The following is a 15,050-nucleotide window of genomic DNA, read 5'->3' as shown; positions in this document are numbered from 1 at the left end:
TATGTCACCCAGTTTTGATGGCGAGATATTTCTCGTCCACGATGAACTCTATCAACGCCTCCTTGTTGGCTCCGCTCAGGAGATAATTGGCCCACTGTTTTGGAAGGGCGTGATCACGTCCGTAGATGGTTCGCACCTGAAGATCGCCCACCCTGCCCGCTCGTCTGGCATGCTCCAGGCACTTGATGCTGATACTTGGGTAAGTATCAAACACCACGTCCAGTCTCGAAGATTGGTCATGTCGTGCTTTGGCCACTACGATGTTCAGCACCATCTCTTCCAGTTTGCCGAAAGTGTTAGGCAGTGAACCAGCCTTTATCGCCCAAATAACGGCCATTCTATCCACAATTGTTGCACCTTAGATAGGCCGACCTTCCACACGGCAATCGGGCCACAGTTTCAGTATATGGTTGCGGAGTTTGGCTTTGTCCGTCTAGGCAATCGAACCATCACCGGATGCCAGCGGGAAAGATATGTTCGCCAGTGGGTATGCGAGCAGATCGTGGAGTGTTACATTGCTTTTCTCGCCAATCCAACAGCAGTCGTGTGAAAAGACGACGTTTATTCGCAATTTCAACCTTCGGCGTCTGCTGGTGGGGAGTCGCCGACTTGCCTCGCGCCTTCGAGAAAGTTGCCAATTTGGCCTTCAAAATCGGACTGAAGAATGGGACCTCACCCAAGAGAAGCCGATCACGTATGAATTGCACAACAGCATTCTCTCCCTTGATATACGCGTTCATCAAGTCCGCGGAAGTGGCTGGCGGTGCGATGACACCTGAACTAATATTGACGAGTTCAAGGTGAGCGCCAGAGAAAGGGTTAATCATTTGAAGTACTGTGTCCATCACTTGTACCACCACTGCTTCGTTCTTCTTCGAGCTCGACACATCCAAATCCTTTCTCGTTCGGGGCTCGTCGTGGATACCCGCCATGGACTCGCATTTCCTTGCGATTTCCGCACGTGCTAGTTGGGACAGGATCCACTTCTTCACAGCTGTGCTTTTCTGAGTGTAACCATGATGCCTCCACTGGTCTTGCTGTCCTTATTTAAAGTCTGCTCTATGATCTGATCACACGCAACACTACTAAATCCATAACGAGTATGCTGTTGGGCAGTCCATTTGCCATCCATGAACGCTTGATAGGTGTCTGGGTGGGATTGCTCTCGCTCGGCCATTTCCAGCCAGTAAAGGGGTAAGTACCTTGCATAGTTTAAGTGATCGCACGCAAAGTACCAGGGCATTGACGCTCTCGTGATCACAATTCGCAAGGTGTTTTGGCCAGTTCGAAGTACGAGTTGCCCGTAAAAGCTCTAGTGCAAGCTCCACCATTTCCAAGTCGGGCCATGTAATGTCCACACTTTGGTGTTTGTTCAGGTCATCCCTCACCATGAGTGCTCCAGAGTATAGAACATGTAAATTGAGGCCCGAGTCACCCTGCCGTGGACCCTGGCTGGCTTCATCCTCTGTAGTTGACTCTGTTTCTGTTGTAGAGCAACTGTCTACAACAGCAGCCTGAACAATGGAACCAATATCAATGTCCTTCATGTACACCACTTCGCTCTCAGACATTTTTGGTGGACGATAGAAAATCATGTCTGGGTACCGTTCCTGCAGTCTTTTCTTCAGTCTTGTTGCCTGGTAGTTAGCCTTATCCTGACTTTCGCATACTCTGAGTAGGTCATTGAACATCTCACACAACTTCTTCATATGTATAGATTGCTTTCCATCAATGAGTCTTACCTGGATTACTTTATCACAGAAAATGTCAAATGTTGAGTCATAGTTCACTTTCTGAGTTTGGAGTTTACTTTGACTCTGTCTGTGGTACGTGTCATTCACATACTCGTAATAACATTTACGGTGATAACAAACTGCCAGCGCCACACAGTCTTTATTCTTTATCGTTGTCATTATTCTCACATCACGTTCATCTCTCCTCTGCTCAGCAGTTTCCCTCCGCTTTCCTCCATCCTGTGTTTCTGCCAGGGACAACTGATCACGTTGAGATTTTCCTTTGACACGGATGAATTTGTCTTTTTTCTGGCATATCACACAAATTCTTGGCAGTACACCAGCTGATTTGCCAGCCACCCTTTCTACAGAGGTTCTGAGGGATTTTCTACGTGTTTTGTGGTATGAGTGCCCCTCTTCTTCGAGTCCACCCATCACCTCACTGGCTCTAGCAGAAACTGCAGTAGTGCTGGCTTCTGATTTCCTTTTCCTGGCTTCAGCACGTTTTATATGATCCTTGTTACAAAACAATGCAAAGCAGAACCGGTGACGGCCGGCATCCGCAGGAGGATCAGTCATTGGCAGCAGTTTCATAATTTTATCAGCCAGCAAACGGCATTTGTTGATAGTGAAACTATCTGTGGCGTCGCACCAAGCCTTCGCACACTCGCATACCTTACGCCAGCTCTTATCCGTGAATTGCGTCACTTTCTCATCATCCTCCCCGCCCAAGTGTATGAAACAACGCATATTTGGTTGTTGAAAGACCAAAAATCACTCGAAATCACACGACAACCATGGGCGCCGCCATCTTGATTTGTTGTTTCCTGGTCATTTCCTCCGCGATTACAAGCATGCCACGTCCACTTCACTGCGGTAATTTCAAATGGTAATAACTGTCGGTGTGTCAACTTGTGCATATGGAAACAAGTAGAAATTTCAATGGTGTGTTCTCATGAATGTACAGGGTGAATTTCGTTTAGATTGGTGATCTGCACAACGAAACTGAATGAACCCACCCACCTACACATGACCTATATGCTGTGTACACTGAATTCAAAATTGTACAAAGTGGAAAGTTGCCAAAAAATGCTCAGCACAAGCGTAAGTTTTTGCTCCAACACGAGCGTATTGTCTGGCACAGGGACAAACTGTCACTGTTTATACTGATTCCCATTATGCGTATGGCGTTGTGCATGACTTTGGCACTCTGGCACGAACGAAGGTTCCTAACCTCTTCGGGTGCCCCGATAAAGAATGCTTACCTCATTGCTAACCGACTCAAAGTTATCCTGTGACCTTCCGCTATCACCGTAATTAAATGTGATGCGCATACTGGAGGGTCTGATGATGTTTCAAAGGAAAAGCAAAAGCACATGAAGCTACAAAAGCAGCAGCAATTTCTCCTAGCACCCGATTGGTGTCTCAATATGTTGCCACGCCAGCCGACAATACCCCTCCTTAAAGGATATGGCGGCTTCACAAGCAGTCGTTGATGTAAAAGAAAAGGTTCTGTGTGTAGTGTCGGGATGTAAATATGACAATAACTCTCAGCTATGGACTTCCCACGATGGCCGTGTGGTGGCTCTGCAAGCTTTGTTGCCATGGCTTGCCATGGAGTTAGCCATATGAGCAAAGGGGGGATGTGCGCATTAATTTCAGCACATTGCTATGCTCCTGGATTCACACCGAAAGCTAAACAATACTGTAAAACTTGCTAAATTTGTCAGGAGCATAACTCAGGTTAAGGCCCAAAGATGACCTTTGCAGCACATCCACCTCCAACGGGCCCTTTTGTTCATATACAAATGGATTTTGTTCAAATGCCAAAAATGTTGTGGATATGAATGTACACTCGTAGTAGTTGATATGTTCTCCAAATGGGTTGAGGCGTATCTATGTAGAAAGGCAGACACAACCATTGTAGCCAAAGTGCTAATGAAAGATTTCATATGCAGATTTGGGATACCTCGTAAAAGTTCAAGTGATCAGGGAACTCATTTCATGGGACAAGTGGTGCAGGAATTGTATGAAGCCTTACAGGTAAAACAACATTTCCAATGCTCCTACTATCCGCAATCGGCCTGAGCTGAAAAAAGACAAAATGGGATGCTAAAAAAAAAAAAAAAAACCAGCAAAGATTTGCAGCCAAACTGGTCTAAAATGGCCAGATGCCTTACCCATAGTGTTAATGGCAATGTGATCTATTGCAAACTGGAAAACGGATCCCCCCACTAAATTATTATGGGACATCCAATGAGAGTACCATAATCAGTCCCGTTAACTGTAAAAGAAATGGATATCCATCAGATGGATGATACAATGCTCGCCTTTTGCATTGCCTTAACAAATTCAGTCAAAGCTTTCCATTTGCAGGTGAAAGAAGCGCTGCCAGAAGCAGCCACTGCTGAATGCCACACCTTTCAACTCGGAGACTTTGTTTTCACAAAGACTCATAAAAGAAACAACGCTCTGCAGCCAAGGTGGACGGGTCCTCACCAAGTTTTTTTTTCTGACGACCCACACAGCAGTAAAATGGCAAGGCAAAACCACTTGGATCCACTCCTCCCAGTGCAAGAAAGTTCACAGCAACAAAGGAAACTGCAACTGAAAGCTATGAACTTTGTTTTGCAGTTGCTGTGACTACTTCTTTTTGGCTGTGGTGCCATGGTCCTTGCAGCAAGATTCCATGTTAATTCTATGCTTACTGGACCGGGGGGAAATTGTACTATAAATTTCAAGAGAGACACCACGTAGAATCAAACAAACCAAGAACACATACATTCCAACATCCACGCTCACATGCTGCTATCATTCACACTCACCCCACTCTTACATGCATCCATACATCTGTACATTGCAATGCACACACGTGCATCAATGCCCACATGCATATATTTGTCAGTCACACTCAACAGCCACATAAGTGGAGATGTAAAAAAACAAAAACAATAAGCTGCTAAGGAGAGAGCACATTCACATCCAGATAGCTTCCATGGGATTAACACTTATTTAGCTATCTTCTGACAGCATGTCAAAAACAAGAATACAAGTACATCAAGTCAGGGATGGGAGTATGCGCAGGAGCAGCATGTCGCTGCATCGACTTTCCGCCGGTACTCCAGGGGCCTCTGTCTGGCCATCCCACAGCAGATGCCTGGCCCATCCCCATCTCCTCAAGATGCCGATCAACCTGCTGCAACCACGAGGCACGTGGTCGGCCCGTTTGCCTCCTCCACTCACGAGGCTCCCTCCCCGAGAGAATCTGGTGAGCAGGATCGGCCTCAGGAAATCGAGCCACATGTCCATACAGCCGCAGCTGACACTCACGGACTGAGCTGACTGATGCTCATGATCATAAAAGCCTTGGCTTCCACAGCATGAAGTCGAGCTAAGTGTGGGGCAGGATCACCACCCCAGAGGGAGAAGCAGTACTGCATCAGACTGCAGATGAAAGTTTTGCACGTGGACAGGAGCTCAGGTAAGCCAAGGACAGATTGCACGATGTAAGATGTCCAGTCGGCGACTGGCTTTGGAGGCCAGCTTGGAGATGTGGCTTTCACAGGAAAGATTGTGGCAGACAGTGAGACCCAAAGGCTTGAATGACAGGACTGCTTCAAGAGGATTGTTGAGAAAGTAGAGAAGGGGGGTTTCCAGACAGTTCTTTCGGAGAGACATGGTGAGGGTGTGAGATTTGTCAGGATGGAAAGACATTTTCCAAGTGTTTGACCAGCTTGTGATTTTATCCAAGTCTGTAGAGAGTGAAGAGGCTGCCTGCTGATCAGAGGGATGACAAATGGTATAGCAGAGGGTGGAGTCATCAGCAAAGAGATAGAGGATTTTCCAGGGAATCTGAGAGATCATTGAGGAAAACCAGAAAAAGCACAGGACTAAGAATACTGCCTTGAGGAACTTCAGCATGGATGGGAAGAGTTGATGAGAGAATTCCATTAAGAGCTACGCATTGACTGTGACAGGAGTGGAAGTCCATGAGCCATGAGTGGAGATTGCCTTGGATACCATAAGAAGAGAGCTTGGTGAGCAGTGCGGATGCCAGACCATATCGAAAGCTCATGATATGTCGAGGGAGATGGCTCTGATCTCATGTTTGGCATTTAAGACAAGACCATCATCCATTGTTGGGAAAGCAGAAGTAACATGTCAAGGGTTGAGTGACCTGGTCGAAATCCAAATTTATGGTCAGAAATAAAGTCATTGAAGAAGAGGAAGGATTTGATGTCGGAAGCGATGATGGATTCCGTGACATTGCTGATGATTGGGAGAAGGCTGATTGGTCTGTATTTGCAGGGATCTGTTTTTGCACCTTTTTTATGCAGGGCAGTGATGTTTGCTGATTTCCAAGCAGATGGCAGATGACCTTGAGCAAATGAGAGGGTGAATAGAACAGAGAGAGGGTGAGCAAGAGCAGCAGAGCAGGTTTTTAGAACACGAGGTCTGATGCCATCTGGACCGGTTGCAGAATCTGAGTGAAGGTTTGGTAGCAAGCTCTCCACCTTGTCAGGAGAAAAAGACAGAGTCCAGGAACAGCTTGGTGCAACTGGGTAAAATGGGCACATAAAGCGATGGGTTTGGGACACAAGATTTAGAAGCAAACAGAGTTTAGGCATTTAGCCTTTTCACATGCAGTGTCAGCTGTGCAGCCAATTGAGGAAAGGGAGGGGATGAAGAGGGAACATACACCAGAAACGGACTTAACTAGACGCCACCAGGATTTGGAGGAGGGAGACAGGTTTGAGAGTTCAGACTTGAGATGAGAAAGATGTTGTTTCCTGGCTCTCCTCAAGGTAGACACAACGAAGTTCCAAGCTTTGTGGAAGAATCTGAGATTGCCTTCAGTTGGATTTGCCTTCCATGAGGTGAAGGCAAGTCGTTTCCGGACAACAGCCTCGCCACAAGCTTCAGTGTACCATGGGTGGGAAGAAGGGTACGACAACTGAAGGCGAGAGAGGATAAACCTGTGCATCAGAGAGAGCAAATTTCTTTAAAAGAATTCCCAGGATGAGTTGATGTTGGAGAAAGTAGAAATGGGAGACCAGACTAGAAGTTTGATGACTGCTTGAAGACCCTACCAGTCAGCCTGAGTGAAGTGCCAAAATCGTCAGCGCTGAGGTGGTTCTCTAATACCAACCAGAAAGATGACCGTTTTAACAAGCATATGATCAGATGAACCGAATGGAGCAGAAGAACAGCAGATATTTTCTGGGAAATTGGTCAAATTAAATCCAGAAGAGATGGAGTACCGTTGGCTGAGATCTGGGTCGGGAAGTTGACAGTCAGTCCCAATAAGTCGCTTGAAGTGCCATGACAGGTGAGAGAGGTACCCACACCTAGCCAATTGGCATGATGGCAATTTAATTCACCGCATATGAAGAAGAGAGAGTTTGGATGAGTGGATAGAAGTTGGTCCATGTTTTCGGTGAGCGTGATGTAAAATAATTCATCACTGTTTAGTGGACAGTACAACACAAATATACAAGAGGTGGGAGTGGAGGGGAAGCCATAGCCAGAGGTATTCCTGGGGGTGTGGAAGAGTGAGGGCAGTGCATGGAGAGTGAGGAAGAGTTTTTGATGAAGAGAGCGACTCCGCCTCCAGGATTAAGCTCAGGTCTATCATTCCGGAGGAGGGAGTCACCACGAAGAGAGCGAGGGGGGAGAATCGAGGGAGAAAGGTGTGGTGGTAGAAAGAGCTTTATCGCAACAATGCAAGCATTCTTAATCTTGTACACTAAAATATCTTCTTTTATTTAAACCCTATAAGCTTGGGATCCAGACCTTGCTCACTGAGCAGTTATAGTAGTAGTTGGTGGTACCTCAAGTTTTGAATTTTCATCTCCCAAACAACAATGTTTTTTTTTTGTGATCTATCGAGAATGTTAAAATATTTACTACAAAAGCAAAATACAGTATTATTTGAAGAATGCAACAAAACTTATTTTGTTAAAAAAAAGTGGTCTACAGCTCACGGATCAACCAGTTTGTTCACCAACCAACCTCTCCGACGACCAACTGAACTATACTATGCTCCAATGCCCTTCATGCCCCAGTGCCAGCACTTTCCATGTCTCAGACCAATCAGTGGCATGATCCATAGGTCTTTGTTGATCAGACCACTCAGCTTCATATAACGGTCCATTAGGAGGGAGTGGAAGAGTGGCCTTCTGGCAAGTTCTTGAAAATGAAAGTCACTTTTACAGTATACTTTGCAGAACTAGATTTCCATGGAAACTCATGAGAACTTGGGCTGGTGGGTTTTGACTTGGATCAAATTCCCTGTTTGTACTGGTGTGGCTTCCACATTCTTAGTTGCTGGTTCCAAGAACCTCACAATAAATCTTGCCGAACCAAACCACATGAACATTCTTAACCTTGTACATCGATGTGTATTGATACAAACAATGAATCAAAAATCCATTTCTACCAAACACAGCAAACAAATAACAACAATTTTTTTTTTCTTTTTAAAGAAAAGCACTTTTGGGAAAAAAATAGGATATTTGGAATTATCACCTGGGATCCCAGCATCATGAAGCAACATCCCTGGAAGTCTGTTCAAATCCATCCTTCATTCCAGGGCTTCAACATGGGTGTTAACATGTTCACTTCAGGTCACCACTCCCTCCTCCCCCCCCCCTATTCTTACTCAAAATATTTTCAAACCCTCATTCTCCCGTCCCTCCACCACGAGGTCTTTCATGAACTTAGAGTTCATATACAAAAATAAAAAGATGCTCGGATGTGAACATCAGAAAGGCCTGTTTTTGTTTTCATCACTCCCTCCTGTAAACAGATAAAATTCATCGTTTTCTCTCCAAAGAAGAATAAAAAGATATGCAGCCCAATTTCAACTACACAGTCGGTGTACTCTAACTATATGTGAGAATAAAGTATGGAAAATGTCTCATCATTCAGTGTGGCATGCTTAAAGAACAAAAAAAATAAATATTCAACCTCAGGTAAACACATATCTGTACATGATTATAAAATGTCATAGTTCACCAAATACTGGTATCACCTTGATTTCCATAAACAAGGGCATCGATACAAGTCGGTATCTTCTTCCTCCTCAAATATGTACACCCTTCTCTCTTTGTAATTTCATCCCATTAGGTGCAATACTCCAGGGAATGGCAGGGAACATCTGCTGGGTCTAGTGAGCCGTGAACAATGGGCACGCACCATTTCGCTCATTGCAGTCAATTAACTGATTCATGAATAGATGGTACACCTTTAGAATTATTACACCTCCCCGGCACCACCCATTCGCACCCCGACCCCCATTTGTTGGCGCACAAAGTAATAAAGCAAGTAGATGAGGCCAACGATCTAAACAACACCGTTGGTAAGAAAATGGGTAGTCCATTGGGTAAAAGTGGGTACTGAAGCCCCATTACATTAAACGGCAGTTCCAAACGAGATGTAATTATTCGGAAAAACTCGACAGCACTCACAATCGATGTTATTCTGCAGGACGCGAATGCACTGCTCATAAAGAGAAGTCATTTTGGGAAGAAACGCAGACTTCGAACCGGAATACACGGCCATCTTCTTGTTCAGCCTCTTTCCAGTGAATCCGCATTCGTTGTCGTCGGAGAGTGGCATTTGAGGCCCCAGAGAGGCTGGGAAGGGAGAACGAACCGACAACAATTGCGACGCGTGTCGTCGTAAATCACTTCATTTTCATCCAATCAATCAATCCACCAAATCCCATCACATAGCATCCCAAAAAAAAAACACAATACCTCTTTTCCTTTCCTGCAAAGCATCCACAAACTCGCTGGATGGCAGAGGCCTGTAATTGGGCTGAATGCTCGGAAGAGCCATATCTGGGAGAGTTGGCAAGACTTCACATCGGACCTGATAAATCAAACACCCATCGATTTCTTTGACCACAAAAATAAAATTAAAAACTCACGATAGGGATAACAAATCTTTATTTTGTTATTCCGTATGCAGCCTACGGCTGCTGGCTGCATCATTGCTGGGAGTGCGGCTATGCCGATGATGCAGTGCCCACTGTTCCCAGTGAGCTGCTACTCATTTTGCCGACCTTGGAAGGATGACAGGCTGAGTCAACCCACCTGGTGTAATTTAACGGTGAAAAGGGGGCTCAAACTCAAGACCCAAAGATCTTAAGGCAGCCACCTTAACTGTTAAGCCGACTCCAGGCTTACAAATCTGTTTAAAAAGGCAGATAATTTCATCATAGTTCACACCACTCAACAACCGTGATGACCACGAGCGCTACCTTTTGAGGATGCATGCTCGATGAAGAAGTGTTCAACGATTCTTGATCCGTGGACATTGTTTGTATGGAAGGAGAGACGTGTTTTTCACTGCCTTCCCTCGATGACGTGTCCCTGCGCTTTACATCCGGAACGTCCCGTTTGTCTTTCAAATGCTGCACAAGCATCTTGTTCTTATGCAATTTGGTCTTCTTCTTCTTCTTTTTCTGTGGTTGGTCGTAACTCAAGTACGATTCGAATGACATCATTGGGTTTTCAAATTCTTCATTTGTCTTTTTTGAACTTTCTTTTAATTTTACTTTCTTTTTTGGATGTTGTGATTTGCTGTGCAAGCTTGAATGGTAGCTGTCGTCTGAATTACCACCCTTTCGTTTTTCGCTCTTATTCTCATGCAAAGCAGTTGAGCTGGTGGGTAAATTATCGCCACCGTAGATTCGTTCGTCATCTTCATTTGTGTCCACCATACCACCGTTGTTGTGCTTTGCTGCAGTCCTCTCCTCCTTTGTATTGTCCAGCGAAGTTTCTGTTTTATACATGTGTTTGGGATGATGGTGTCCTTCCTTGTTGCTGGAAGAGTGTTTGTGATCTTGCGACGTCTTGTACCCATGCAATTGTGTTGGAAATGCAGACTTGCTTGCAACCTTGGAGCATTTAGGCAGCACATCCTGCTCCAGGGGCCTATAACACAAAAGAAATTATAACAAATCAACATCAGCAATATCTTGTGCCACATGATATCAACATCTTGGATATCTCGGGTTTCACAAAAAACACTCTCCAATATCATGTTGATTAAAATAAAACAGGCACAACCACTGAATGGGACCGAGTGCCGGAATGGTCTCTGGGGTGGGTGGAGGGAGAGTGGAGTGGGTGGAGGGCGGGGGGGAGAGTGGAGTGGGTGGAGGGGGGGAGAGTGGAGTGGGTGGAGGGGGGAGAGTGGAGTGGGTGGAGGGGGGAGAGTGGAGTGGGTGGAGGGGGGAGAGTGGAGTCGGTGGAGGGGGGAGAGTGGAGTGGGTGGAGGGGGGGAGAGTGGAGTGGGTGGAGGGGGGAGAGTGGAGTGGGTGGAGGGGGGAGAGTGGAGGGGGAGAGTGGAGGGGGGAGAGTGGAGGGGGGAGAGTGGAGGGGGAGAGTGGAGGGGGGAGAGTGGAGGGGGAGAGTGGAGGGGGAGAGAGGGAGAGTGGAGGGGGGAGAGTGGAGGGGGGAGAGTGGAGGGGGAGAGTGGAGGGGGAGAGTGGAGGGAGGGGAGAGTGGAGGGAGGGAGAGTGGAGGGAGGGGAGAGTGGAGGGAGGGGAGAGTGGAGGGGGGAGAGTGGAGGGGGAGAGTGGAGGGGGGAGAGTGGAGGGGGAGAGTGGAGGGGGAGAGTGGGGGGGAGAGTGGAGGGAGAGTGGAGGGGGGGTGGGGGGGAGAGTGGAGGGAGAGTGGAGGGGAAAGTGGAGGGGAGAGTGGAGAGAGAGTGGAGGGAGAGTGGAGGGGAGAGTGGAGTGGGTGGAGGGGGAGAGTGGAGTGGGTGGAGGGGGAGAGTGGAGTGCGTGGAGGGGGGAGAGTGGAGTGGGTGGAGGGGGAGAGTGGAGTGGGTGGAGGGGGAGAGTGGAGTGGGTGGAGGGGGAGAGTGGAGTGGGTGGAGGGGGGAGAGTGGAGTGGGTGGAGGGGGAGAGTGGAGTGGGTGGAGGGGGGAGAGTGGAGTGGGTGGAGGGGGAGAGTGGAGTGGGTGGAGGGGGAGAGTGGAGTGGGTGGAGGGGGAGAGTGGAGTGGGTGGAGGGGGAGAGTGGAGTGCGTGGAGGGGGGAGAGTGGAGTGGGTGGAGGGGGAGAGTGGAGTGGGTGGAGGGGGAGAGTGGAGTGGGTGGAGGGGGAGTGGAGTGGGTGGAGGGGGAGAGTGGAGTGGGTGGAGGGGGAGAGTGGAGTGGGTGGAGGGGGAGAGTGGAGTGGGTGGAGGGGGAGAGTGGAGTGGGTGGAGGGGGGAGTGGAGTGGGTGGGTGGAGGGGCGGGGGGGAGAGTGGAGTGGGTGGAGGGGGGGCGGGGGGGAGAGTGGAATGCGAGGACGAGCGGCAGAACGGGCAGGGGTTGACAGCCGAGCAGTCACGGGGCGGGGTCGGCAGCCGGAGCAGTCGCCGGGCGGGGTCGGCAGCCGGAGCAGTCGCCGGGCGGGGTCGGCAGCCGGAGCAGTCGCCGGGCGGGGTCGGCAGCCGGAGCAGTCGCCGGGCGGGGTCGGCAGCCGGAGCAGTCGCCGGGCGGGGTCGGCAGCCGGAGCAGTCGCCGGGCGGGGTCGGCAGCCGGAGCAGTCGCCGGGCGGGGTCGGCAGCCGGAGCAGTCGCCGGGCGGGGTCGGCAGCCGGAGCAGTCGCGGGGCGGGGGCGGCAGCCGGTCGTTGGAGCATCCGCCGGAGCAGTCGGCAGTCGCCGGAGCAGTCGGCAGTCGCCGGAGCAGTCGGCAGTCGCCGGAAGTCGGCAGTCGCCGGAGCTGTCGGCAGTCGCCGGTTGCCGGAGCAGTCTCCGGGTGGAGTATTTGGCATACAAATCCCAAATAAAGACCAATAGTTCTTTTTCAAATAAAAGCCTGGTGTTGGCGTAGTGGTTAGGGTTGTGGCTTGGGATCCAAAAGGTCCTTAATTCAAGCCCCGTGGGCCGCTTGAATTAATACACACCAGGAGGTTGACTCAGCCTGTCATCCTTCCGAGGTCGGCGAAGTGAGTACCAGTGTACTGGGCCGGTGTATACCCCGGTTAAAATAGGTGTAGCATATCCCTGTGTCGTAAGAGGCGACCAGGGTTGCGTCAGGAAGGGCATCTGGCGTAAAACCTGTGCCAAATCATTATGCGGATCATAACGGATGATCCGCTGTGGCGACCCCTAATGGAAGCAGCCCAAAGAAGAAGAAGAAGAAGAAGAAGAAGAAGAAGAAGAAGAAGAAGAAGAGTTCTCTTTCAAATAAGCTCAATACACATTCCCAATGAACATGTCGAGATGTACCCGTCTGCAGTGCTTTGGTCACAGCCTTCCTGCGGCACCAACTTCTTCCACTTCAACACAAGCTCTCGAGCAAATTCTCCAACAACCTCGTGCTTCCGTAACGAGTTCACCGTTTTACCAATGCCAGTTTCCTGAGAAAAGGGGGAGAGAAAAATAAACAGTCAAAACAACTTTCCTTGTTCTCCCCAAGTTTTGTGAATATCTCGCAGATGATAAAACAATCAGGATGTCTCACGACTTTACCGCCAAAATCTCCACGGTCATCGATAAAAAATGGAGCCTTTTCAGGATGGCCACGATCTACAAAAACAAGGAATAGTGCTCAACATAAAGAATGCAAGGTGCAAGGAAGCACCGATCAATGAACACCTGGACACAGGTACGCATTTTGCCCCGTCACACCCGCGTCATTTCCAAACACCCCCCCCCCCCCATTGTTGAAAAATCAACATTCACATGGATTTGTAATTCATTCCAATCTCTTGCCAAAAGGTTTGTGTCCGGTAGGTTCGACTTCGGGCAACATTTTGATAAAATGCCAAAAACCAGGATTATTTTACCCACAATTGCAGGGAAGACAGCCGGCTTAAGGGGTCTTGTTGGAAATGAAGATTCGGCTCGGTTGGACATCAATCACCCTCCGAGACACACTCGTGGTGTTTAATGTGCCCACAACGAAACAAAGCATGTGCTTTGTAAGGATTGTAATGAGCACGCACAGGGTGAAGGTACGGTTTAAACCGGACACCACGTGGTTTAAACCGGACACCACGTGGTTTAAACCGGACACCACGTGGTTTCATACGGAGCCGTCACAGGACTCGCACTGCATTCCTGTTAGCTCCTCACAAACATCAGTGACTCGACTCGACACGTACGTAGGTGTGGACCCCTCTGTACAAACCGGTTCGACCGAACTCAGACCGTGTCAGGTCGACGAGACCCACGGCCACAGACCCTTTAAACAAGCCCAGCATCGTCTGGTCGCGGACAACACGACGGGGACAATCGGTGAGTGTAAAGTTATGATTTAAATAAAAACCCAAGAAGCGCCGAGGAACCAAAAACAGAGAAAGCACCTTCGCGGGCTCCTTTTCGTGGGTCAGCTTACGCTGCAAAACGACCACCTCTCCGGATACCGAGCCCATAGCAGACGATGCAACAACGGACGTTCAACCATCCGGAAGTGCGTCACCGTCGCGTCGCCTGACTGGTCACTCGGCCGCTTTCGATGCCGAGAAAGCGGGTGAAATTTTTCAAATTTAAATAATTGTCTCGTGAAAATGCAATCGAAATGTCCTTCTCCTCGACACGTCGTGTTGTCGGTGACGTTTAATCGGCGATTTAAAAAAAAAACTCCGAATGTTGAAGCGCCCGACGAACCCGAACGGCTACACCGCCCAACGGCTGTGAACGTGCCAAACACGTACGACGGGACAGTTTACCTCAGAGTTGAGAAGAAATCTCGTTTTCTCCTTTCTCCAAACGCAATGCCACATAATAGTTGCGGTAATAATTTGCCCGAGTTTATTTCGTTGATTTATTAATTTCTTATTCAATGACAGATCGATTATTATTCCCCAGGTTTGAAGATCCATGTTTCAGGTGGGGGTGGGGGCAAAAAAATTATTTATAAATTCGTATTACAAACTGTGATGGAATAGATGACTGGATCTCCTGAAGAGAATGGGCGATAAGTTGAGGGAAATGGGAGAACGACACTCGTGGAGCGCAGGTACCTCCGCCAGGATGAACTCTTTACGTTTTACATCCCACTGATAGGCTCTGGATCCCGACCTGAACAAAAATCGAATCACCTTGTTCTCGTCACCGACCTAACTCATCCACCAAGTTTCGTCCGAAAACGTCCACAACGTTTTGATATATCTCTTACTCACAGACCGACAGACAAACAGGTGTTAACCTCTGTCCGTCTGTCCACCTTCGGGAACAAGTCAACAATGGCAAGCAAGGCCCCAATGTAAGAACAATGGCAAACAAACAAAGCCTCATTGTAAGAACAATGACGAACAAAGCCTCATTGTAAGAACAATGGCAAACAAACAAGATCCAAAGTAAAAACA

At 48.4% G+C, this 15,050-nt stretch overlaps 1 protein-coding gene across 3 annotated transcripts in view; it reads right to left on the bottom strand.

Moving 5' to 3' along the window:
- ELOA (elongin A) overlaps positions 1-14,200 on the bottom strand; it is a 46,093-nt gene extending 31,893 nt beyond the window's left edge. Inside the window, exons 1-6 of one of the 3 annotated variants that reach the window (XM_085880587.1) lie at positions 14,046-14,200; positions 13,210-13,266; positions 12,967-13,097; positions 10,000-10,675; positions 9,494-9,608; positions 9,203-9,370 (exon numbers count right to left, since the gene is read on the bottom strand). In XM_085880587.1, the coding sequence (XP_085736713.1) occupies positions 9,203-9,370; positions 9,494-9,608; positions 10,000-10,675; positions 12,967-13,097; positions 13,210-13,266; positions 14,046-14,114 (1,216 nt within the window). In that variant the 5' untranslated portion in view covers positions 14,115-14,200. The remainder of the gene's footprint in view (positions 1-9,202; positions 9,371-9,493; positions 9,609-9,999; positions 10,676-12,966; positions 13,098-13,209; positions 13,267-14,045) is intronic. The other 2 variants (XM_085880588.1, XM_085880589.1) reach the window with 2 other exon arrangements.
- Positions 14,201-15,050: the final 850 nt, after the last annotated feature.

The sequence above is a fragment of the Eptatretus burgeri genome, chromosome 5 (assembly GCF_056783735.1).
Source record: "Eptatretus burgeri isolate ZD-2024b chromosome 5, Ebu_testis_v1, whole genome shotgun sequence".
Classification (NCBI taxonomy): Eukaryota; Metazoa; Chordata; class Myxini; order Myxiniformes; family Myxinidae; genus Eptatretus; species Eptatretus burgeri.
This window is presented reverse-complemented; position numbering and strand designations above follow the sequence as displayed.